General features: G+C 37.6%; 1 protein-coding gene across 15 annotated transcripts in view; it reads left to right on the top strand.

Annotated features, from left to right (window-relative positions):
- Window positions 1-26,406, top strand: part of FRY (FRY microtubule binding protein) — a 425,755-nt gene that overhangs the window by 247,173 nt on the left and 152,176 nt on the right. For all 15 annotated transcript variants that reach the window (XM_078070487.1, XM_078070483.1, XM_078070485.1 and 12 more), the window contains 7 exons: window positions 11,419-11,558; window positions 15,595-15,685; window positions 15,908-15,987; window positions 16,103-16,183; window positions 21,677-21,845; window positions 24,727-24,819; window positions 24,914-25,012. In XM_078070487.1, coding sequence (XP_077926613.1) covers window positions 11,419-11,558; window positions 15,595-15,685; window positions 15,908-15,987; window positions 16,103-16,183; window positions 21,677-21,845; window positions 24,727-24,819; window positions 24,914-25,012 — 753 coding nt within the window. The remainder of the gene's footprint in view (window positions 1-11,418; window positions 11,559-15,594; window positions 15,686-15,907; window positions 15,988-16,102; window positions 16,184-21,676; window positions 21,846-24,726; window positions 24,820-24,913; window positions 25,013-26,406) is intronic.

The raw sequence follows: 26,406 nt of genomic DNA, 5'->3' as shown, positions 1-26,406 counted from the left end.
TAATCTAATTACAATCTAACCCTGTATAGGTTAAACCTGGGGAAAAAGTCCTTTTGTTTCATAAATGACAAGGTGTCTAAACAGATTGCTTTTTTTAAGTTCAGTATTAGTGGAAGAAAAATCATACTAGTAACTGCTTTACACATTGGAGAGCTTGGAATTTATACCCTTATTCCCAGAATTTCACTTTTTACAAATTTCATGAATTCATGAACTTGACCCATTTTTATACAGCACCTGCTATGTGGCAACCATGTAACAAGCATTATGCTAGCTGGTGGAAATAAAGATGAAGGAAACATGGTGCCTGCACTGGGGGGCCCCCCAATTATGGGTGAGACAAAGAAGAAATATGATCAAATTATAACCTCAGGCTAGTAAGTAAGCTCACTGTGGAAGGACCAAGTATCATGTGAGCCCCAGGACAGCAAGCTTTGCCCTGTACTAGGGAGCCAGCGATGGTTTCAGTCCCTGCTAGTGAGAAAGTCATACTAGTAATGAGACTTAATAAAGGTGGAAGAGATTGCCAGCAGCATTTCGGAAATGTATACTGCCACCAATTTATTTTAAATACCTAAATTACCTGTCAGGGCTTCGAGTAGAATGAATGAAAAATTGTCCTAGTGGTAAAGTTCTTTATTTTAGCAAACATTTATCAAAAGTGTGTGTGTGTGTGTGTGAAAAAAAAAGTGTGTGTGGGGAAAAAAAAAGTGTGTGTGTGTGTGTTTACCTGTACATACACACAAAGCTCTGTATGGGACAGAGATGGAAGGATGTGGTCCCTGCATTCCAGGAGCTTCAGACCTGGAAGAGTTTAAGGCAGTGCACAAATAGCTCTGACAGGGGCCCGCGTGTGTCAGAAATGCCACATGGATGGTGCAACAGTAAACATTGTGAAATTTCAGGGAACAGAAGACATACACTTCAGGGCCTGATGGCTAGAGAAATCTTTCTAGAAGAGGACATAGTTTATCAGGTGCCTGAAACAATAGAAGCGATGGGATTTTACTGGGTGTTGATGGTAAAGAGGATAGGAAATGTGCAAAGGCCCTGAACAGAAAAAATGACATTTTAAGTTATCTTTGGGGACTGATGAATGGGTCTGTTAGTTGAGACAGAAGATGTGTATTGTTAAAAGATAATATTCAAAAAGAGGCGACATTTTGACTCTCATAGAAATATAAAATGAACACAGGTGAGAGATAAAAACTCATGTTTAATGAGGAAGTTATAACCAGTTCAGAAGAGAAACCCAAAATGGACCCATTTATAAGTCAGGAACTTTGAAATGAATGCACAATCAGAGGCAAAACTGGCTTTTTCCAACAGTGGGAGAGTGAAGTCAATTGAACCTTCACTGGGCACAGTGTTTTTTTCTGTCTGTAGACAAGAATCCTTGGCATTGCTATCAGTAGTCTATCATATGCACAATTTTAAAATAGCTCAAAGGCATTAAAAGGTGGATAGCTTCCACAGACTCAAATTAGATAACCCCTAGAGAGGTGAGCTCTGAGCGATGCATAGTTTTCTACTGAGACACAAAATTTTCCTATTGGCTGGGAGTGTTAGGGAAGAGACCAGGTAGGAAAGGATCAGACTGTGGGAGACTTTATGGCATTGGGGGGAGCTTTATCTCAGACATACCAGGATCAATTTGATCAAAGTAGCAACTTAGTGTCAACCCCGAGGTAGCAGGGTTCGTGAATGAAGAGATCCTTGAAGTGTGGAGGCATTTGGGGAGTTTGGGTGTTGATAAAGATTTGAGACTGAAAGGATCCAAACTAAAACGGAGACAATGGAACTAGAAAGAACAATCTTATGTAAAATTGTATAAGAAGAATCAATATTGGTTGAGAGAAGGAGAAACAAAAAGTAACTATGGTTTTCAACCATGGTTTGGAACCATTTCTATTCAATTCAACAAATACTGAGTGGCCAAGCATACTAGGACCTGTGCAAGGTTCTGGGGTTATAAAAACAGTAAGATAGAGTTCCTGCCCTCAGGGAATTCTCAATCCCAGGAACAAGGCAGATCCCAACAAGTAACAGCGCAGCATGAATGCTATACCCAAGGTCCATTTCAAGTGCTTTGGGAACTCGGGCAAGGGAGCAGTTAATGATGCCCGGAAGGTGGACAGCTATGTCACAGAAGCAGTCAGGGCCCAGTGGCATTTTAAAGACATCTGTTATCCAGAGGAAATGGGTTGGATCATGCCAGGCAGAAGGGTCTGCGTGGACAAAGAAGTTGCGGTGTGAGGAGCAGAGTACGGAGGAGTGACTGGGGCTGAAGCGGGACAGGCACACGGGGGCCCAAGGACACCATGAAGTCTGAACTCTCTCTGATGGATAAGAAGTGCTTCCAACAGAGAAACGCTGGGCTTAATGAGAGGTTATAAATCATTTTACACGTATTGAATTTTCAGGGAGGATAAGATATCTGAGGAGAAATAACCGGGGCTCATTCATTTATGGGGTCACTCAACAGACACCGAAGGATTAGAGACCAGAGCAAATGCGTGGAGAATATCCTAGGGAAGCAGAGTTTAGGATCAGGAAGTAGGATCCACAGAAGGATGCCCAGAAAAGAAATGGTGGCCAAAAAAATTGGAAGAAGCCTCAGAAGAAGATGCAGCTTTGCAGGGCAGGGATGGGCCATTATGGCAGCTGGGCAGAGACCCTCACAGAGGAATGAGAGATCAGCAGTTAGTTGCTCACTGGAAACCAGCTTTGAGAAAGCCTTTGGCTGCGATGCTATTTGTTGACATGTAGAATGCAGTTTCATAGTCGATAGATTAATATTAAATAGTTTAAGCATTTATGCTAGGTTATGCTGGCTGATTATGACTGGCTGTAACACTTCAATGGAAAAGCAGTGTACCAGACAGAACACAATCGTGGTACTGGTGATGAGCTTCCTATCTGTGGTCTGTTGTGGGGGGAGTCCTATGAATGGAGGCCATGGTGAGCTCCCCGTTTTAACTTCAAGTGACTTTCCTCTGTTATCAAAGTTTACAGATATCCTTTTTAAATATAAAGTGCAAGGCATTTTATTTTGGATTCTCGGGTGCAATAGTAGCTAACCTGTGATGAGCATGGACATGGGTAAATGGGGACCAGATGCAGCTGAAATACCGCGTTAACCCATTTTAAACAGGGAAAAACAGTACTCCACAGTAAGCCTCACCTGATGGAGGAGGTACTGATACTCACTCGATACATTTACACACAGAGATGAAAATTGTGGCTGTAAAATAAAAGAATCACCAAATCATTATCATTTCATATACCTTCCAGCTACATGTGCTTTCTTGCTTTTTTTGCATGTGCTTTCTTGTCAAGTTTGTCTGCCCTTGGTTTTAGACTTTTGCTTCTATCTAATAATGACCTAAACATGCAGTAAGTCACATGACACCAGCGTTTGTATGCTGCATGCTGTTTTCTATTTGAAGTATTGCTCCAACTTTGTCTCTGAAAACAGTCACATACAGTAAGGGGAAGTTATTTCCTCTTGGTGTAGTAAAGTATGATTACTCCCCAAAGGAGCTGGTGCCAGAACAACCAGGACTAGACTCCAAATCCTTACTTGCACAGGCGAATTGTCTTACTGTGCTTCAGCACTGTGTAAGTAACCATATGGGAGATGAGAGAGAGTCTAGGTTAAGATGGGCAGCATCACCGAATCCTGAGGAGGAAAGCGTTTCAAGGAGAACCTGAGAAAGAGTGTCATTTGCTCAGGAGACTTGAGGGGGAATGACCACAAAGTCCTGTTGGTTGGCCAGTGGGTTTGCCCTTTCTGATGTTTTATATAAAGGTTACCTGTAGTGCGGCAAGAGCAGAAATCGGGTGTCAGAGAAGAAGTGAGGCAGGAAGAGGAGACATCACCAATGCTTGGCTGATTGAGAGTTTGGCCAGAAGAAGGGTGTGTCCTCAGATGAGGGATGGGAGAGCAGAATCCAATGAGGCCCTTGTGTGTTTTGTGGAACCCTCTCATGCTGAATGAAATACAAGAGCTTAGCACTGTGCCTTTCTGCCAACGGTTGTGTCCATTCTTTATTTACATTCGGGCTCAGTGTTTTCAGGTGGTTGCGATTCCTGAGAGACTGATGTGTGTTTAAGTTGGGCTCACAATAAGTGGTTTTATTCTACCTATCGATTCTGGTTCCAGGATAGTGTCCTTTCCCAGAGTGAGCTGTTCCCTGCAGCAAACCCAGGGAGCCCGGTGCTCCCTACCTTTCTCTTATGGCACTAATGTAGGACAGGCGTTGCTCAGACCCCTCAACAAGGAAGCCTTTGCAAGGCCCTGTGTTTGCATCTGCTGGAGCCAGAAAAGTGTGGGAACACAAACCAAGCTACCAGGGTTATAATGGAGGCCCTGGTATCTTTGTGCTTGGATGAGAGCTAGGTGGGTCTTTCTCTTTTTCTTTTCCTTTCTTTTCTTTTCTTTCCTTCTTTTTCTTTTTTTTTACAATATCAGCTCTGATAAGTAAAATTCCGTCAATAATTTCTATCATTTGTTCTGTCATTAACTTAGCCTATGATCCTCTCAGAGTCAAAATTTTTTATGTCTGGGCTTCAGTTTCAGTATTTAGAAATGGAAGAGGAAAATAGAAATAGACATTTTTAAAGGTCTGTTATGTGCCCCGCACTTTATAGTATCTCATTTACTCTTCAGAAAAAACCCAGCGAGGTAAATATTCTTCGGTCCCGTTTTACAGCTGGAAACACAGAGCCTCAGAGAAGTGGACATGCCCAAGCTCACACAGCCAATAAAGGACAGAGCTGTAACTTGAACTCAGGACCATCTGATCTTCCCAATGCACTAATGAAATTTTGAAAACGTGGCTTGTGAAGAATCAGTCATCACATAGGGGGTTCTGAGAACATTATTTAAGTTGCAGCTTATTTGCAATTCAGTGTGACATATTCTTTACTAATGTCATCTCTATAAATTCCAGATACTTTGCTCAGGCATTCTAAATAACTGGGGTTTTCCTCTAGATGTTAAATATTTACATACTTTTGTAGCACCTCAGTTTCTTAATATGTTAAAAACACCATCTATAAATAGGAAACACATGGTAAAATAAATCCATACCTCTCTAATAGAGCGAAAATAACTTTTTACCATCTTGGGTAGCAATAATTTTTCTGGAAAGGAAGCAGATGAAATTCTAGTGCTTCAACACTGATTCTAATGCTACAGTTCAGTCAAAATCTATTTAAAATATATAAATGAAAAATATAAGCAGTCAAGAGTAAAACCAAATTAACTGGCATTGGATTCATATTAGTGTTATTCAGTGTTTCTTCAATTATTCTCCAGTGGAACAGTGTGTTCTATAAAATGAACTAAGATATTAAAATCAAATAATACAGATCTTTTCCTAATTTGCAGGAAAAATAGATTTAATATATAGATTTATATAATTTTAAGTTTTTGTAAAAAATTATTCTTAATCCTTTGGTATCTGTCACCACTGATTGAATGCTAGATTATCTGGCACTAGTATGATATATGATCAAGTAAAAAAAATTGCACTTGAATTACTGTAATAAATCAGCATTTTGTGGTATTACATAGACTGTGTACCCTGACCCCCAGGTACTTGGCCATCTGAACTAGTTTGAGAAATTAAACTATCAGTGAAGTTGGTTTAAAATTTATTCACGAAATGCACCACTCAGGACAAGTCAGCCTTATTACTATAAGATATGAAGTGACTCCACTGAGTAATTATTCAAATATTTATGTAAAGTTTCCTTCTTTGCATTCAGCAAGTATAATAAAATGCTTATGAAGAATTAATGTCTTACCTACAGCATAATGGACAGTCTCTTTTAGCCTATTTATACATAAAATGCCAAAATAAACATCAAGAAACATTTGCAAAGTACATTTAGTATCCCCCTCTATCCCCCCAAAAAGAAAACACCAGTATGAAATGGTTATGTGATTCTGTGCACTTCATCTCCTCAAGCTGCACAGTACCTAGCTCATCTATGATGGAAGAATATGATCATTTAAATGCAACAAGAACATCTTTGTAAATGGGCCTGCCCCCTTTCAACAGCAGCACAGAGCTAGAATTCATCTCACCATTGGCTCTGCTTCCCGTAAATGAAGGAGTTGAGTAACCAAGAAGCCAGCTAGACCTTCCTCCCTTCCTGAGCTTTGAGGGCCAGGTCTTTGCAAATTCCACCCTTCCTTCCTGAAAGCCTGGACTCAAAAGGGCTATAACTGAGAGATGGAAAAAACACATCCACCCCATCCTGACCTTTCATCTCTTCTAAGATGGTCTCAGTATATTTGCCATGGAAAGTATGTCCAGTAGATATAATACCAAGAATGGCTTTGAGATGACTTTAATGGGTAGAAAAAATTATTATGGCTGAGCTTTAAAGAATACTATTGACGTTCTCTATGGAGCACGTGGGTTACACCTAAGTAAGTGTAAGTAACTAAACATTGTGTGCTCTACCCAGAGATAATTAGGGGGTAAACATAGGTTTATATCACATTTATGGGTCTGTAGTAAATAACAGAAGCATGTAAATATCCCACACAAGTGTTTTTTAATTAAACTTTTTATTTGTAAATAGTTACAGAAAAGGTGTAAAGATAGTACAGACACTTATCAGGTTCCCCACACCCGGTTTCCTTTATTAACACCTTTCCTTACCATGTATATTTGTCACAACTAAGAAACCAACGTTGGTACATTATTAGTAACTGAATTCTGTATTTGCATTTTATTTCTTTTTCCTGAATAGCTCTTTTCTGTTCCAGGATACTGTCTAGGATACCACCTTATATTTAGTCATCATGTCTCCTTTAGTCTCGTCCAGACTTACACAAGTATTTTTAAATTACTGAAATACAATAGTAGATGGTTGGGGATTTTATTACATATGCGATAATTAAGGCAGTATTAACCTGTGGTGAGGAACTCTGAATTCTGATTTTTTTTTCCCCCTCTGGGAGGAACCCCCTTCATTTCCCAGTTCAAAATATTAGATGAGATGGTGGTGATTGGAAGTACCCTTTCTTGTGCTGGGGTAACTTTAGAGAGAACTTGTAAATTACCCCCATGACATGCCATAATTTGCTTTCCTCCCCAAATTTCCCACTGTTATATCCACAGGAACAAAGGGAAAATATGTTGTGGCTGTGAATATTACAGTGTGTGGGGGGGAGGGCTGTTTTTAAAAAAATAGATATTTTTCAATTTAAAAAAACTGGTGATTATGTTCACAGGGCAGGCAGACTGCAATAGCCTATTTATTTCTGAAAACTGATATTAAACCATAGCTAAAGATAATGTACAATTTTGTGTATGTACTTATAACCATAATCGTAAGAGAGAGCAAGAAATAAGGCTCTCAAGAAAGAGAATCTGAGGAAGAACACATAATTGTCCCGTTCAATCTTAGAGCTGCTTTTAAAGCTGACAGTGGAAAGTCCCATTGACACGAAGCACTTGAGCTCTCCTTGCTCTAGTTCCTTTATAAAAAGAAGTTAAGCCTCTCCTGCTTAACTACAGAAACATTTTAAGTTAACTAAGGTTTTCCATTTCTTCTGCCACCTCCCAGCTCAAGCCGTGATCACTGTGTGCCTGGAACTGTTGCAATAACCTCATTCAGTTCGAGAGAGAGAGAGAGAGAGTGAGAGTGTGTGTGTGTGCGCGCGTGCGCACGCTCCTAACCACCCCTGTTGGCAGACCCTTTTGGTCCATCCTACACATCACTGCTGAATTAAACCTCCTCAACATGTCTACGGGCTTATTTTCCTATTCAGAAATCTTTAGGGGCTTCCCATTTTCTAGAGAAGAAAACTAAAATTCTTCAGACTAGCATTAAATACTTGCTATGATTTAGTTTCAGCTTAAAATTTTCAACAGTATTTTTCTTTACTCTAGTATACCAAAGTCCCTACACCAGGCAAATATTTCTTCTCTCAGTTCACTCAAAACCTTCATTAAATTAATCACTGTAATTATTATGAACAAACAATTATTTTGCACCTCCATCACCATAGGCTTCCTGCCTTTGAGTCTTTGCTTAGCTTTTTTCTTGACTCTTAATCTCTCATTTCTACCCTTTCTATAAAAGGCCCAGGTAAAACATGTCTCTTTACCTCCCACCTACCTCTCCCTGTAGTGATCTCTGTCCTGAGGCCTCCTGATTTCCATGTGTACCCTCAGTATGTCGGTATATCTCCTCCAAGTTGTGTTTTCTGTATATGCATACTTACCGTAGGGTCTGCACCGAGTTGGAATCTTACCAGTTAAATGATTTTTAAATTCTTCTTCCACTTAACATTATATAAACATTTATGATTATTAAATATTTTTGAAATGTGACTTTTAATGGTTTCAGAGATAATCTACATCACATTATTCCACATTGTATTAAGGCATTTACACATAGCTGGACATTTAGGGTGTTCCCATTTTTTTGTATAATATGTAATGTTGTCCTGAACATTCTTACTCACCTCTAATTATGTATTTGAGTTAAATTCCTAAGAATGGGCTTACTGAGAATGCCTTTTATTAGGTTCTTGATCTGCATTTCCAAATTTCCTTCCAGATAGGTTATGCCAATTTTTTTCATCTATCAGTAGTGTTTGAACATGCCTATTTAATCACTGTCTCATCGGCACTGGGGGTTATAATTTGCTTGTAAGAAATTTTGTGAATTTGTGTTTGTAAATGAGGTGGTGAAAATGTATCTCGTTGTAGGTTTACATGTTCTGTTTATAAAGCCTTTATCAGAGGGGTGTTTGCCAGTATTTTCTCTGGGTCTACAGCCTGTCTTTTCATCAGTTTCTTGACAGTATCTTACCTACCAACAGTGCATGTGGGTCCCTTTTGGACACATCCTCACCAACACTTGTTACTTCTTGTCTTTTTGATTCTAGCCATTCTGACACAAAGAAGGTATATATTATATTATATTATATTATATTATATTATATTATATTATATTTATTATATTGGTTTTGATTTGCATTTCCTTGATAATTAGTGATATTGAGCATCTTTTCATATGTCTGTTTGCCATCTCTTTGTCTTCTTTGGGAAAAAAAAGTTGGCTTAAGTCCTCTGTCCATTTTTAATTGGATTTTTGGGGGGAGTTTTTGGTGTTGAGTTGTATTAAGTTTTTTTAATATATTTTGGATATTAACTCCTTATCAGATATGTCACTTGCAAATATCTTCTGCTATTCAGTAGGTTGCCTTCTCGTTTTGTTGATGGTGTCCTTCATTATGCAAAAGCTATTTATTTTGGTTTAGTCCCACTAGTTTAGTTTTGCTTTTGTTTCCCTTGCCTGAGGAGATATATCTAGAAAAATGTTGCCACGGCTGATGTTAGAGAAGTTACTGCCTATGTTTTCTTCTAGGAGGTTTATGGTTTTCTGTCTCACATTTAGGTGTCTTTCATCTAATTTGAGTTTATTTTTGTGTGAGAAAGTATAAGAAACTGGTCCAGTTTCATTCTTTTGTGTGTAACTTTCCAGTTTTCCCAACATCAACACCATTTATTGAGGAGACTGTCTTTTCCCGTTTTGTATTCTTGCCTCCTTTGTCATTGATTAATTGACCATATATGCGTGGGTTTATTTCTGAGCTCCCTATTCTGTTTCATTGATCTTATGTGTCTGTTTTTATGCCAGTACTACATAGAGCTTTGTAGTATATCTTCACATCTGGGATTGTGATACCTCCAGTTTTGTTCTTCTTTTTCAAGATTGCTCTGACCATTCAGGGTCTTTTAAGGTTCCATATAAATTTGAGTATTATTTATTCTAGTTCTGTGAAAAATGCTGTTGGTATTTTGATAAGAATTGCCTTCAATCTGTAGATTGGTTTGGGTAGTATGGACGTTGTAACAATATTAATTCTTCCAATCCATGAAGATGAAATATCTTTCCTTTGTGTCTTCTTCAGTTTCTTCTGTCAATGTCTTAATAGATATCAGAGTTCAGGTCTTGGTTAAACTGATTCCTAGGCATTTTATTCTGTTTGGTGCAATTGTAAATGGAATTGTTTTCATAATTTCTCTTTCTGCTACTTTGTTATTAGTGTATAGAAATGCAACAGATTTCTGTGTATTAATTTTGTATCCTGTGACTTTACTGAATTCGTTTATTGCTTCTAATAGTTTTTTGGCAGTCTTTAGAGTTTTATATACATATAATATATATATATTATATGTATATATAACTTTTATATATATGTGTATAGTATCGTGTCATCTGCAAATAGTGACAGTTTTACTTCTTTCTTACCAATTTGGATGCCTTTTATTTCTTTTTCTTGTCTGATTGCTGTGCCTAGGACATGCAGTACTATGTTGAATAAAAGTGGTAACAGTGGACATCCTTGTATTGTTCCTGATTTTAAAGGAAAAGCTCTCAGTTTTTCACCATTGAGTATGATCTATTGAGATGATTGTATGACTTTGTATCCTTCATTTGGTTAATGTGGTGTATCACGTTGATTGATTTGTGAATAGCGAACCATCCTTGATTGATTGAATCATCCCCAGAACAGAAGCTTTTAATTTTGATGACGTTCAGGATCAAATTGTCATGGAGTTTGCTCCTGGTGTGTTACCTAAGAAATCCTTGGTTAGCCCAGAGTCACAAAGATTTTCTCCTGTGTTTTCTTCAGAAGTTTCATAGCTTTAAGTTTTTATAGTATGATTTTTTAAATTAATTTTTGCACATGGTAAGAGATATCAATTGAGGTTCCTTTTCTCGTGATAATTAATGAAAGATCACAAATCTTTCCAGATAAGGAAATTAAAATAACTCTCTATCAAAGATATGTTTGTTGTTTGAAAAAGAGAGCAGTAGTTTGCCTTTAAGGTGATACATAGGAAATTATTGCTCCTGGCTCATGTCTTGAGTCTAATTTGGGTCATAACTCAGATGAGTGGATGAGTGATTATTGGCAGAAACCCATACATTGTATTACCACTTAGGTTATTTGTTTGGGAGCTAGATTTTTTTATTTCACTTAAGCGACTAATGTAATTGTGTTAATTAAAATATTTATTTAAACAAGCATTTTTGAGACTTAAGGAGTACAAGGCACTATACTTCTTGGAGAGTATGGGAAGATAATTTCTCTGCAGTCCATGAATAACCTGTATGCAATTAACATCTGATTTCTAGAATGAAAGGAAGTCAAAGTAATTAACTTTCTTGAACCATAAAATTATAATATAAGGAACATCTGTCAACATTAAGAGATTTGGGCCCTTGGGAATGTACTAATAAAGATTATTAAAGGAAAGATGTGATAAATAAGGTTTTATGGTGAATATAGCTTGGAGTTATTTGTTAAATGAAAAGTTTCTCAGTAATTGGCAGGGCCACCAAAGCCTTTTTATCACCTGTTTTTCTCTGTAGGTCATCAACTCAATGAGCTCCCTTTCTGAATACTGCCTGCCTTCCATTCTGCGTACATTATTTGACTGGTATAAAAGACAAAATGGCATTGAGGATGAATCACATGAATACAGGCCAAGAACAAGCAATAAATCAAAAAGGTACATTTCTTTTGTGTAGGAATTATGAGGTTCTCCCTTCCTTCCTTCCTTCCTTCCTTCCTTCCTTCCTTCCTTCCTTCCTTCCTTCCAGAAACATAAATCAAAATGGAATTTATGCATCATCTAAATCTGCCTGTCTGTACATGGATACCTAGCAGGTGCTGCAGGGGGCAGGGGGAGAGGGGCTGTCTAGCAGTGGGAGTACTAGTCATGGCCACCTGTCACAGGTTGAAAAGACATATTCAGCCTTATTTTGACATTGATGGGGCAGGTGTAAAGGGCCCTGAGTTACCCTTGTGTCTGCTTCTTTCCTGAGCCCGGTCTCTTCCAGTGTATACCCTAAAAGCAGAAGGGCTGTTGCAGGCCCTGCATGATGCCGCCTCGTCCCTGCTAGTAACCTTGAGTGCCCAGGGTGCCCAGGTGGGGAGGAGGCAGGGTGGGACATCAGCAGTAGGCCTGGAGCTGCCACAAATTAGCCCTGGGACTTTGGGCAACTCACCACCTCTCTCTACTTTAGTCTCTTCACAAGCAAAACAGGGAAGTCAGATTACACCATCTCCAACTTCCCTTGCAGCTGAGAATTTTGTTTGTTTATTATGTGCTCCCCTTCTCTTATGGATTTGAAAAGTGGGACTTGCTGCTATAGAAACACTGTAGCAACCGTGAAATTTAAGATTCTTGTACTGTCAAATGAATGTGCATCCCCCAAACATTTATGTAAATATATGTAATTCATATGTTTGAAATATAAGTAAATATAAGAAAGTGTGCTATATTTACCTTTTAAAAATTATTTTAAAACAGACTTCTCTGTATGAATTGATTATGCATTTTTAAAGAGAATAAATGGAAATGAATCATTCAGAAAATCAGATATTAACTACTTCTTGTGATTTATCTCTCATTTTTCTTGACACTTCTAATACTTTTTTTTAAAATATCCACTTCTCAATGTCATGAAATGAATTACATTTCATCCAAACTTGTAATTTCATTTTATAATATGCTCGAGTTTATGCAAGATTCAGTCATTTATTTATCATCTTGTTTGGGAGAGAAATGAATAACTTTTTCGTATTGAATCATTTTTTTTTAGTTGAAGAGAGGGAACTTTTTATTGCAATATAATGTACACATGGCAAAATTCATTCTTTTAAACTGTGTAGTTCTGTTTTTAGTATATTCACAAGGTTGTGCAGTCATCACTACTAATTCCAGAATAGTTCAGCTCTCCAAAAAGAAACCCCACACTAATTAGCAGTCTCTTCTTACACATATTTTTTGATGTATCAAATTTTAAAGGTAAAATCTTAATTCTGTGTCTGAAAATGGTTCAGACTGTGTAATTACTAAATTAATGGTGTTAGGGGTGCCTGGGTGGCTCAGTCGGTTAAGTGTCTGACTTTGGCTCAGGTCGTGATCCCAGGGCCCTGGGATTGAGCCCATGTCTGGCTTCATGCTCACTGGGGAGTCTGCTTATCCTTCTCCCTCTGCTGCTCCCCCCGTTTGTGTGTTCTCTCTCAAATAAATAAATAAAATCTTTTTTTAAAAATTAATTAATTAATTAGTGGTATCATTTTATTATTCTTCCCATATTACATGTTAGTTTATAAACAGATATTAAACTTTTCCTGGGGGGTGAGGAATGGGGCCGTTTTAGTGAGTTAAATTAATTGAGTCTTAGTTTTGTTTCTCTGTTTTGTCAGAATGTAGTTACTAAAACAATTTATTTTCATGAATTATTTTCTTCTCATGAATTTATTTCTTTATGGATTGGAAAATAATATTTTAAAAATCAGGTTACTGATTGTTTTTAGGAGATGAGAGTAATTGTCAAGATCAAACATGGCATCAGGACAGTGAAATTCAACTCAGAAGCATTTAATTAACATTTGGGAGTTCAAAATAAGAATGTGTGTTTGGGAGAAAGCCAAAAGAATGAGGGTGTCTAGAGCATGATGTAGATAATAATGCGAGTTTCTGTTACTAGAAAAAAAGAAAAGAGGAACTTTAGAGAGAAGCATAAGCAACCGAAAACAGTCAAATGTGATAGATGTGTACTAGGGTTACAATTTCTAAGATTAGTATAACATCAACATTTTGACTGCCAAATAAATTTGTCAAATGCTGCCGGCTCCTGGCAGTTAGACCTCAAACCAGCAATAAAGTTGAATTCATTATTGGAAAAGTATAGGTCTTACTTTTATTTGAAAGCATAAATTGACTTATTAAATAGAATCGGGGTTTAAAGTTTTTTTTTTCCCTGCCAAGAACTGCTACTTTCTCAAGGTCCTCTGGCCCCTTTTAAAGATCCTTGTTGGCCATCCAACACAACAATTTTCTGTCTACTGCTGCTGGCCATCTTTGAAAGCTCTCCTTCCTTTCGGTCTTCAAACTTCTTATATACTTATTCCATGATATAATCTCCAGGTCAGACTCTTGAATGTTCTCTTTTTTCATGCAATTCTCCTCCAGCTGGCAGAAGCTCTTTCCAGGTCTAGTGGGTCCTGAAGGACTTCAGATAGATGGTTTGGGCCAGTGCTCTTCCTCTCCGCAGGACCATTCACAGTGATCCTGAGTGAATGAGTTCCTACCCTGTCCATACATTTCTCCTTGAGAGTTACAGCTGCAGCCTCCCTTGTTAACCCGTTCTGTGATTCACCAGCCTTCATTTGACTTGCTCCAGGTTACAGAGCTTCTTCAGAAGTTCTTTTTTAGATCTTAAATATCACCGTCCTTTCTTCTCATTCCCATTGACTGAAGGGAAGAACATTCCCTATTTATAATATTCTTGATTTATTTTAAACAGACCTGCATGACAAACCCAAATCTGGTCATCCTTTCTCTATGGCTTTTCCTTAATATGCAAGTATTGAGCAGTTCCGTGCCAGGAGACCATGCTAAATATATTACACACTTTGTCTAATTTAATACTCAAGCAGACCTTTCTGTAATTACTATTATTATTCCCATTTTGTAGATGGAGCAATTACTGGTAAATAGAAGAGGCATCATTTTAACCCAGGACTGTTCCATACCAAAGCCAATGCTCTTAGCCATAGTTCTGTGCTGGGGTCTCTGCAATCACGTCATTTGTCTTTCTTGGTTCAATTCCAAATTAGCCCTCAGTTACTATGTTAGGTAGGCAGCACCGGGGGTTGGGAGTGGGGATGGGGGTGGGGGTGGACTGACATTTCTGTCCTTCTGACAGTGCCAATTCTGCTCCCTAACTTTTGAGTGAGTTCAAATGACTCCACTTTGCCTCTTCCTACCTCTTCTTCCACCTGCTTTATAACCATTCTCTGTCCTACTGCCCCTTCACTTCTTCGTTCATAAATCTCAAGGGACAGAAGGTCAAGAGGAAAGAGGCATGGAAACAAAAAAAGAAAAGTGATTCCTAACCTCTCTCCACCCTCCGTAATCCTCCTGTAGCTGATAACCATATTCTGTCCTTATTGTTTCCTACATTGTGTAGCTTCTTTCACAGGAGCTTCTCAATAACCACCTCCAGTATGGCAACCCTGCGCTGGGTCTGTATCCATTCCACAGATGATAGAATTCCAGAAAGTCCTGGGTGACTCAGTTTGTTAAGCATCTGCCTTCAGGTCAGGTCATGATCCCACGGTCCTGGGATCGAGCCCTGCCTCAGGCTCCCTGCTTAGTGGGGAGCCTGCTTCTCCCTCTGCCCCTCCCCCTGCTTGTGATCTCTCTCTCTCTCATCTCTCTCTCTCAAATAAATAAATAAAATCTTTATAAAAATAAAGAAAGTCCATTGAATGAGGTTGTAGATTCACAAGTAGCTACTCAAGTTGACGTGGCTGAAAAGTTGAAATTTGAAGTCAGATATTCTGTTCCTATGTGAGTTCCCTACACCTCACTCACTGATAGTAAGTGTTAGCATATATTTACCACTGTAATCTCATAATAGCAGAATTGGTTTGCAGTCCATTGAGAATGAGCCCTTGATGTTTGGTGAATTGTATCACTCCGAGAATATCTTCAATGCCACTGAATGTGAATATTTTAAATTTTACAGTGATGAACAACAGCGAGATTATTTAATGGAAAGACGGGACCTCGCCATTGATTTTATTTTTTCTTTAGTATTAATAGAAGTTTTGAAACAGGTAGGTCAGTAATTTAATGTTCCTTTTAGATAAGATTTATCTGAAAGCTACTTATGTTTTTAAAATCTAAGTTTTAAATTGTTCATGAATTTCAAATACTGGGTCATGTGAATTATGTTTATGGATTGCTAAAGGCCATATATAGTTACCAGAAGTACTGTTACTGATTTGACCCTTAATATTCCCTTCCAAGTTAAAAGCCATCTTTTTTTTTCTTTTCAGATTCCACTTCATCCTGTAATAGACAGTCTAATACATGACGTTATTAACTTGGCTTTCAAGCACTTTAAGTACAAAGAAGGGTAAAGTAATTTTTCTCTTTAGAATTTTGAAGAAGTGGGGTACTTAAATCTAAAACAAGTGTGCTCTTTTTAGATGATGGGGGACCCCTCACTTGTCTAATCATATCTTATTTAGGTACCTTGGTCCTAACACTGGCAATATGCACATTGTGGCAGACCTGTATGCGGAAGTCATTGGCGTGTTGGCGCAAGCTAAGTAAGTGAACTCAGTCCTTTACCATAAGAACTTGAGTGCCTTTTCTACTGCAGCCCAGCCCCGCTCTCAGGAAGGGGCTGTGTGTGAGCTAGCAGAGAGCTAGGCTCCTTTTTGCGATGGGTACCATGTCTCTGAAACTGACTAAAAGCTCCCTCAAAGCAAGTACCATGTCTGTTTTCAGTTGTTTTCTCCATAGTCTTTTTTACCTGGCAGTTGGGCCAGGTCCTACCAGGAGTCCATGAGTTCCAGACTACTGCATCAAAGAAAGAAATGGACTAACCAAATTACTTTTCTCTCTGCCCAAATATTCCAAAGAAGTTTACCAGTTTTAGAAGTTTTGTTTTCTATATTCCATGAGTGGGTAGTTACGATATATATCATCTGTGAATGGGAAAATTCCATTCTAGAATGTCCCTCTACTATAGACCTTACTTAATTCAGCTGAGCTAAAAATGTCCCAGACTCTGTCATGGAAACAAGTCAGAGGAAAATTCTCATTGCTAAATTTATCTGGCCCCATAACACTACTTAGCAGGATAGAACAAAGTGGTGTTAGACTATTAGCAATAATATACTTCTTCCAAAAGTGATGTCACACCTTATTCACCCATCTTCATCTTATTCAACCCTGAGGCAAATCAGGCAAAATCCTGAATGCCAAGGTTAAGTAAAATGAGCCAGAGACAAAATATGAATCCAGGCCAAGAGGTGAGCTTAATAAAGCAACAGTGGTCCTCAGAAGGAGATTTTTATCTCCAAGAGATGGAACTTCCTAACTTAATAGCATGGAAATGCCCAGTTTATAAAAAAACAAAATTTTGTAAAAAAGTACTTACTCAGCAACCTTACCTAGTGAAAACAGAGACAAGAACTCAGGAAACAGACCCCCAAAATTCTTCGGTGTGACTTATTAAACCTGGTTTATCTATTCATCTCAACTATATATAGTTGAGAACTAAACAATAGTGTTATCTGGGCCATTTTGCATGAGATTATATACTGACTTTTATTGCAGCCCATTGTCATAATTGTGGTTCATGAGTCATCAAGAAAAAAAAGCCCAATACATCTCTTTTTATTGTAATTGAATGATAAAAAGTATTGGCATTTTAAAGGGAGAAGCTTTAATTACCTAGCAGGTTGATTCACATGTATCAACCCCGTTCCTAGAAAAGATCAGAAAAATGAGTTATTGATATGTATTTGGCTCATTTGTGTCAAACCCTGAAAATCTCAACATATTCCTGTGTAATTCCTTCTGTAATTATCCCAGCCCAATTCTCTTATACTATCATTTGGAAAATTTAATTTGCCAAAAATGGCTTTTTGTGTTTTTCTTAGTTTTTGTGAACTATGCATAACAATATTGGTTACTGTAGAATGAGCTTCCTTAGCAATAGTGATTTTGAGTTGGTTGTGAATGAACTGAAAAACAATGTCATAACTAAGCCACATTCTAAGGTTATAGGAATTTCCATATTAGGTCAGATTTATATGATCCGCCAAGCCAGTGTTTTCTTGCCAACCATGGCTTGTTTTAATTTCCATGATGTCAGTATTTGTCCCAATTCGGCAATAGTCGGGTATATGAAATGTCTCAATTTGGACAATGCTCCAATACTTTCCATTCATAAGAGAACCCCTTGGTCAGTGGCTTCTTATAGTAACTACAGTAGTGTATAGTGATCATAATGATATATTCTCAACCAGTCAATGTATAGATAACCTTTATTAATAGATAGTACAATCTTAAACTGGTGTCATAATCCAAATTATCACATCGCTTCCTTTCCGTGAGTATGCCAGAAACATTACTTGTCATTGCCTTAAAAAAGTACTGTTTCCTTTTTTCTCAGGGGGGGAAAAAAAGGACGTATGCTTATCTAGTACAGGGTGCTAAACTTGAGTAATATAACATTTCTAATTTTAGACTTTACATCTAGCTCCCAGTGGTAATGCATATGAAATATTTTCTCCATTATGACTTTAGTTATTAATGCTTAGTATTAGTCTTTAAGTTTTAGCAAAATCACTGTTTTTGATCTTACCAATGATAATGCACTTAATTCCTATCATTAAGGGAAAAAGATTTTGCTATTTAGTGATGTTTACCCAAAGTGTTGATGTTTTGAAAGTCAGTTAAGTTAAAGTTTGACTTTTTTTAAGGTAAGATTTTTTTTGGTTAAAATCTGGTATATTTATTTAAATAGTGATAATGGCCTCTAAGATACATAGATTTCAAAATTACTTTCTCTTTATGTGATATAATCATAATGTATATATTCTTAAACTCTCACTTTTATAATATGTACTCAACATTTCAAAGCAGTTTATTTTTATATGGATGTTCTAGTATACCAAAGACTGAGCAATCATTTAGTTACTGTATTTACTAAAGACAGCACAAAACACTAAAGGCACAGTCACTGAAAATGAATTAATTTTTCCCTAAAATTATTTTATGGAAAAATAGATTTTAAGTGCAAGTAGATTTTGGGATTTTTTTTTAATGCTAAAATAGTATGTTTATGTCATCTGGGACTTTTAAAAGTAAAAGATAGCCATATTTATTCTTCCATGAAAAATAAATAGACTGTCAGCCACCCACTCGTGAGAATGTTGAACTAGTAAGTTATACAAGTAACCTGCCCTCTCCTACTGTTCCTTGTTTTAGTCATGGATTAGGGATAGAAAACAAACTTTCCTAAGTATCATACAGTCTTTAAGACAATATAACTCTAACCTGTAAGATTACTTTTTCCTTTTAAGCTTTCACATTTCAAAATTAAAATCCTTGGTAAGTTTTTTTAGTGTTTGGGAATAACTTGAATAAAAATATAATTTTTAAAAATCCAGTTGAGAATTAATAAATTTTTATAACCTTGATTAAAAGTGTCGTTCCCATTGCTTTGCACACCATCTCTGCCTCCCACCCTTTATCATCTCTGCCTAAAGACTCAGCCTTTGCCCCAACTCAAATCCCCAGAAATCTCCACTAATTATCCAGCTGGGAAGAGCCCTTTCATTCTCCTATGCCCTGGAGACTCTTTAAGTGTATTATTCTCATAAAAGGCAATGTGAAATATGAGAAAGTGATCTGGCCTGACCATTCCATCTCCCGGAAGGATCAGTGAGATCCCAGCAAAGGGTCGGGCACTAGCCAACACACCTCACAAATAATAATTATTATATTATTATTAAATTATGTTATTATATTATTACTATATATTATTATATAATAATTAATCTTATAAATAATATTCAATAATATAAATAATAGTTAATCATAATAATTAATTTTATAAATAATGATCATAATGATTATTTATAAATTAATGATTATAATCTTATTTATTATTATTATTTTTATTTGCATGGTTCATGGTCAATTCTACATTGCTTTATCTTCCCAAACTGTACACTGTTCTTAAGGCAGTGACTGTATTTCGTAGTTCATGACAATGTAAGGCAGCTGGAGTACAGTGGAAATTCCTGGAATTTGTGTCAGAAGACCTGGGTTTGAGTCTTCTTTATCATGTTGATCTTCCACATCTGTTTCTTCATTTGTAAAATGGAAATGCGTTCACTGCCTGACTCAGTGGATTGTTGCGAAGGTAAAAATGTAAGAGTATAATGTGCAGAAAATATAAACCACCTTACAAATATACCTTATCGTTATTCCTAGTCCAGACCAGTGCTTCATAACCTTGAGCACAGCAGAATCACCTCTGGGGCTTGTTAAACAAGAGTCCTCGAACTCAGCCCCAGCGTTTCTTATTTGGTAGGTGTGGCGTGGGCCAATAAGGAGTGTTTTGCATAAGTTCCCAAGCAGGGCTGCTGCTGCTGATCTGGGGGACTTTGAGAACCACTGGTCCAGACAAAACATGGCACAGAGATTAAGCATAGGGACTCTAGAGCCAGACATTTGGCTTGAAATTCTGGCTCTGCCACCTACCAGCTGTGCGACTTTATCAGATTAAGAAGTCTCAGCCTCAAGTTCCTTTTCTGTAAAAAGGGTATGATAATAGTCCTCTGCTCAAGTTGTGAGGATTACATGATCGTGACGATAAAATGCAAGGTTCACTGAACTTTGCTTGGCATATCGTAGGTGCTGGATGTCTGCTTATAGCTGTCATCGTCTCCGTCCTCGGCATCACATTATTTCCTACTCTGTAAGAAGTAGTTTAAGATGACATTGGAATTTGGATTTTATATTTTCTCTTCCATTGCCTTCTTAAAAACCTCTTTTATTGTGAAATATATGTAGCAGACAAGAAGAAAAATCTGTAAATTGGTTTAGAAAAATATAGTTTTAACCAATTATTCCCAAACGAGCACCACGTACCCTCCTGCACCGGAGCCAAGAACGAGAAAAGGACCAGCTGTCGCCACGTCTCTGACACCAACTTACCAATCATGGCCCTCTTGTACTGCCTTCTGGTGAAACAATAGCTTCATGTTTACCACCTACTTTATTTGTCCTCAGGTTTCTACCTTGAGCTGTCAAGAGTCGTTTCAACCTTCCAGGATTCTGTTAGTTGGCCTTTAACTTTTATGATCATAATAGCCCTCTTTAATCATGCCTTGCTCCTAAATGACCTTTTCACATCTCTAGAACCTCAGGCTAATCATCTCAGGAAGCAAAACACAATGAATTTTAGAATGCTTTCCTTTTTCTTTTAACCAGCCATTTCAGAAATAGTTGGGATAACTTTTATGTGTATGTTTCTCTACCTTGGGTACTTTGCAGATCTGCTACTATTTTCCAACCTCTTAGGATCTATTCTTTTTTATAATCCTATATGATAATGTTGTAGTAATTAATACTATTAGTTATTAATATTTTACTGTTAGGCAATACAGACGCCTTAAGTTCCTTGCAGACTGTGTCTTTTTAGTTGTAACATCTCGTGTGTGTAGAAAAAGTTTATTCATCTTTTAGATTTGATTTGAATTCTTTCATCATTGGATTTTCTTACAACCTAAAAGTATTTTTTTCAATGATTATTAACCTAAAAGTATAAAAGAAACAACAATAGAAAACTCTGGAAATGTATTAGGATGATTTCTTGGCATGATTTGCTGTCATTGTCAGAGATAGCAGGCCTGTGCTATTGCTCAGATGCTTACAGTTAGAGATACTTTAGGCCCTTGGGGTCTGCAAATATGTTGGAAATTGCCCAGCCTGAGGAAATGGAGCTTTTTGTCATGCTCAGTTTAACAGCGAGGCCATTTTGAGAGGGTCTAAATAACCCTGAATCTTCTCCCTGACTGAAGGAAATGCTGAGCATCTTATAGAATAAGAGAAGAAAGGAGAAGATTGTACTCTTTACCAAATCCCCAATAGGAAATCCTTACAAAATGACAGCCATGTACTTCAACTGATTCAAAGGACTCCTGTCACTGTGCCCTGTTACTCCTAGATGCTGGAGGCCTCCATTATAGTCACTTTCATACCCATTATTTGATAAACCACTCATGTTCTCTTCTTAGATTCCCTGCTGTAAAGAAGAAATTTATGGCAGAACTCAAGGAATTACGGCACAAAGAGCAGAGCCCGTATGTTGTTCAGAGCATTATCAGCTTGATAATGGGGATGAAGTTCTTTCGAATTAAGATGTATCCAGTGGAGGACTTCGAGGCTTCTCTTCAGTTTATGCAGGTAGGTAATATCTTGGGCAGGAGAACCAAAGGGCTATCAACCTGAACAGCTCCCTTCATCAGAATGACTGACTTGGAATGTGAAAGCCCATTCACTTGACAATGTGGAGAAAGTCCTACTTTTTCCTCAGTAATGCATAACGTGCTTTGTAACCAAATAATAGAGTTGCAGCCAGATAATTTCACTTTTAAACTTTCCTATCACCTTTGAAGTAGGGTGTATAGTGGAATGTCTTACTGGTTGGCTTTTTTCTCTTTTTGACTCATCAGCTACATGTTGATCGCTGATTTTTTTGCTTTTTATAATTGATAGCATTGAGGTGGCTATGTTAACATTCATAGGCATCAGAACTTTAAATAATGCAGAAAACTTTCTATTCCTACTATAAAAGAGAATCAGTTTTTTAAAAATCAACCAAACCGTACATATGGTTTAGGTGTCAATTATGCAGTGTTTCTCATTATGTACTAACAAAAGAATTGTTGCTAATGTGGATTTTGCAGAACATGTGGCTCTATTAGAATTTATAAAACTTTCTTTAATACTGCTGTGACCTAGGTTTAGTGAGGTTCTTTGTCAATGAAGAGCTTAGATAGAGGGATTAGGCATATAGGCTGTACTAGTTCATACCCACTAAAATGGCTATGATCAAAAAGACAGATAATAGCAAGTGTGGGTAAGGATGTAGAGAAATTGGAACCCTCGTACACTGCTGGTGGGAATATAAAATGGCATAACAACTTTGGAAAACAGTTTGACAGTTCCTCAGGGGTTAAATCTAGAATTGCTATGTAATCCAGCAATTCCACGTTTCTAGGGATATATCCAAGAGAAGTGAAAATATACATTCACACAAAAACTTGAATGCAAATGTTCATAGCAGCATTATTCATAATAACAAAAAAGTGAATACGGCCCAAGTGTTCATCAACTGATGAATAGATAAACAAAATGTGGTATATCCATATAAGGGAATATTATTTGGCCATAAAAAGGAATGAAGATCTGATACATGCTACAACATGGATGTACCTTGAAAATATAATGCTAAATAAAAGAAGTCAGACACAAAAGGCCGCATATTACATGATTCTATTTATATGAAATGTCCAGAATAGGCAAATTCATGGAGACAGAAAGTAGATTGGTGGTTGCATAGGGTTTAGAGGAAGGGAGTGTGGATACAGAGGTTGGAAATGACTGCTAAAGAGCACAAAGTTTCTCTGGAGGATAATGAAAAGGTTCTAAATTTAATTGTGGTGATAAATACAATTGTGGGGGTGCTGGGTGGCTCAGCCAGTTAAGCGTCTGCCTTCAGCTCAGGTCATGATCCCAGCGTCCTGGGATCGAGCCCTGCATCGGGCTCCCTGCTCAACGGGGAGCCTGCTTCTCCCTCTCCCTCTGCCTGCCGCTCCCCTTGCTTGCCCTCTTTCTCTCTCCTCTCTCTTTCTCTCTGTCAATCTTTCAATCTCTGTGAAATAAATAAATAATCTTTAAAAAATGTACAATTGTGAATATACTAAAAGCCATAGAATTGTACACTTTAAGTGGGTGAATTGCATATCATGTGAACTATATCTCCGTGAAACTATTTTTAAAAAAAAAAGAATATAGGCCATGTATCAAACTTCTTGGGTTTAAATTCAAACTTCAGCACTTACCAACACTGTGACCTTGGGCAAGTCACCCTTAACCCCTCCCTGCCTCACTTACCTTTGTGCAAAACAGTCATAATGGTGCTAACCTTAGAAGGTGGCTCAGAGGATTGTTGGCACGTGGTAAGCACTTAGTAACTGTTAACACTTTTTAGCCCTCTCTCATATGAATAATTCATGTATCTATGCATTTGAATGATGACTCGAAAGACTATTTACACACATATACAAAATAATGTAGGAAAAGGGCCCCAATTCCAGGAGTCATGAAGAGCCATTCTGCATTGGGGAAACCGTTTCAATGACTCCATGTTGGCAATGCCTTTCTTGGATTGATGTCTTAGTATAGAGTCAATAGACTAGGGATTGTGGTAACTTTTGTTGGCAGTGGTCTCAGTGTTGACTGAAAATAAGTATAATAGCTAATATAGATATTAACATATCATCACAAATCCCTGTAGCCTGGGACCCTTCCATGAAAACAATACCTAATGAAGAGTTACTACCAAAAAGGCCAGGAAGGAGAAAGGGGCTGGTGGAATTCTCAACAGGCCAGCTTCCCCAATAAATGATTCTCTGGGCCACCAAAGATACCCTTTCATAGATAGTAGCCCACAGGCAAAGACATCCTTGCTTGAGGAACTATTCTAAAAGTTTCTTGCCTGGGGTGGGGGAGGGCAGCATTCCAGACTTGCTTATGAAACTTTCTGAATAATAAACACACCTAAAATGTCAGAGCTGAGATGTAAACAGCTCTGTGCCTGGGGCTGTCACAGGGCCCAAAATAAGTTTAATATCTTCTGCCTCTCTTCACATGTTTACCTTCTCTGGGGACCTGTGTTTGTGGGTTAATCAAGGATCCAGGGCCCCACGCACAGTAGGTGGTCAAGAGAAATTTGTCAGCAATGAATGTCTGAATGAATGAATCAACCAATTAAGTGAGTGGATGAGTAACTGCTTCCTGGTTGTAGATGCTTTGTCCTTTCAGCATAGTGATTTGAGAGAAGTGGGAGGGTGAGAAAGCCAGTCTTGCAAAATATCATTGAGGCCATTTTGAACTTAAGTATTAATGCTAGAATCCAGTGATTTTCTTTAATGGATTAAGGAATATGCTATGTTAGTGTATATGATTGAATTAAAAGCTGTTTCCTTACATTTGTTTAAGTACATTTTATGTGCACATTTCAATCTGTTCTCCCTCCTTTATGCTTTTTTCTACTTCCTAGGAATGTGCACATTATTTCCTCGAGGTCAAAGACAAAGATATCAAGCATGCCTTGGCTGGGCTTTTTGTTGAAATTCTTGTCCCAGTTGCTGCCGTGAGTTACGTTTTTATTTTTAAGAACTTCTTCAAATTGGATTAGAGAATCACCAATTTCATTAATATGATATTAACATGCATCTCTATTTTAGGCTGTTAAAAATGAAGTAAATGTTCCCTGCCTTAGAAACTTTGTTGAAAGCCTATATGACACCACGCTGGAACTTTCTTCTCGAAAGAAGCATTCGTTGGTTAGTAACTGAGAAAATCCAAAACGCAAAACTGCAGAGGCTAAAATCCTTAGGCTGAAATCTATTTGAGAGTCATAAGGGTCCCCCAGATAGGAGCATTACCTACAGCTGCCCCCAAAAGAGGGAGCATTTCCAAATTTGGAGCTTGCACTTAACGTTGACCGTAACTGGATCACAATAATATAAGGGGATTAGATGGTGTCACCTCAGATGACCCTTCTTGTCCTAAGATTCTGTTGTTTATTTTCAAGACTGGCTTACCTTGATTTTTGTTTTGAGTATTTTTTCCAATCTAAAAGTCAAAGTTTATAAAAACAGTTTATCTTTTTCAATCTTCAGAGGTCTTCACTGGTTCGTTCCTATCCTGATATTCAAAATCAAAATGGAAGCGGGTAGCAAAGGGAGTTGGGAGAGAGACAGTTGCCCATAGGAAAGCTTCTCTGAAGGCTGAGGAAACAGTAATTGGGAAAGCGTTTGTTCTGAAGAGCAGTGGCACAGAAAAATCTTTTGAATTACCACGACCTTTTGCCCTCAGTAGTAAAAAAAAAAAAAAAAAAGACTCTGGTTTATGAATCAACGCATGGCATATGAGCTATAATTGTGACAGTATGGAGGAAGCAGGTTACTTAGGGAGCTGGTTTACTGGCATGATTTATGCCGGTCTTCAAAGTAATGTTCAGAGTTGCTTTGCTGGCAGTGGTGACAGATGTCCTCATTGTCTACTTCAATGGTCACTGTGACTAATCACTAGTATTTTTTTTTTTTTTTTTAGATTACTGGCTGGAATTAGAGTTATACTCGATGGTAGCGTAGTTCAAAGTCAGTTTAAAACCAAGTGAATAAAAAAATGAAGTTAATGGTCTGTGAAGCACTGAATCTCGTTGTGGCAATTGTTTTTTGCTAATTCAACTTAATGGATGAGCCTGTTATATTTTTGTTAAATCTTCACTAGCCTTAATTCTTTGGGTGCCCTCAAGGTGTATGTCTGGTTCAGCAGAATGGTGATGGGTTCTGCATATAAATTTTTTGGGTGGCTGCTCATTAGCTTTTCTATCTTCTCCAGTTGCTGTGGGAAACCAGCCCAGTTAGGCAGGAAAAGCACAGTAGCACCTCTGTTTATTCACTCGTAAGCAAATTCCTCCTGTGGTTAAATTTGTCTTGGTGGAGTTTACCAGTGCAATAACATTTCTTTTAGGAATCTTCCTTAATTACAGGAAGATTGCATGCAAAAGAAAATATATACACCTACCTCTTAGACAAGGACAAGCTAGTAGATGTTTATGAGCAAAAACCCCAATAACATTTTTAAAATTAGTGTGCCTTCCTGCTTTCTCTCTGAGGATTGAGAGTGATCTAAGATAATGAGTTTGTTTTTAAAATTCGTAAGTGAAGAC

Source organism: Halichoerus grypus, chromosome 4 (assembly GCF_964656455.1).
Source record: "Halichoerus grypus chromosome 4, mHalGry1.hap1.1, whole genome shotgun sequence".
Lineage (NCBI taxonomy): Eukaryota > Metazoa > Chordata > Mammalia > Carnivora > Phocidae > Halichoerus > Halichoerus grypus.
This window is presented reverse-complemented; position numbering and strand designations above follow the sequence as displayed.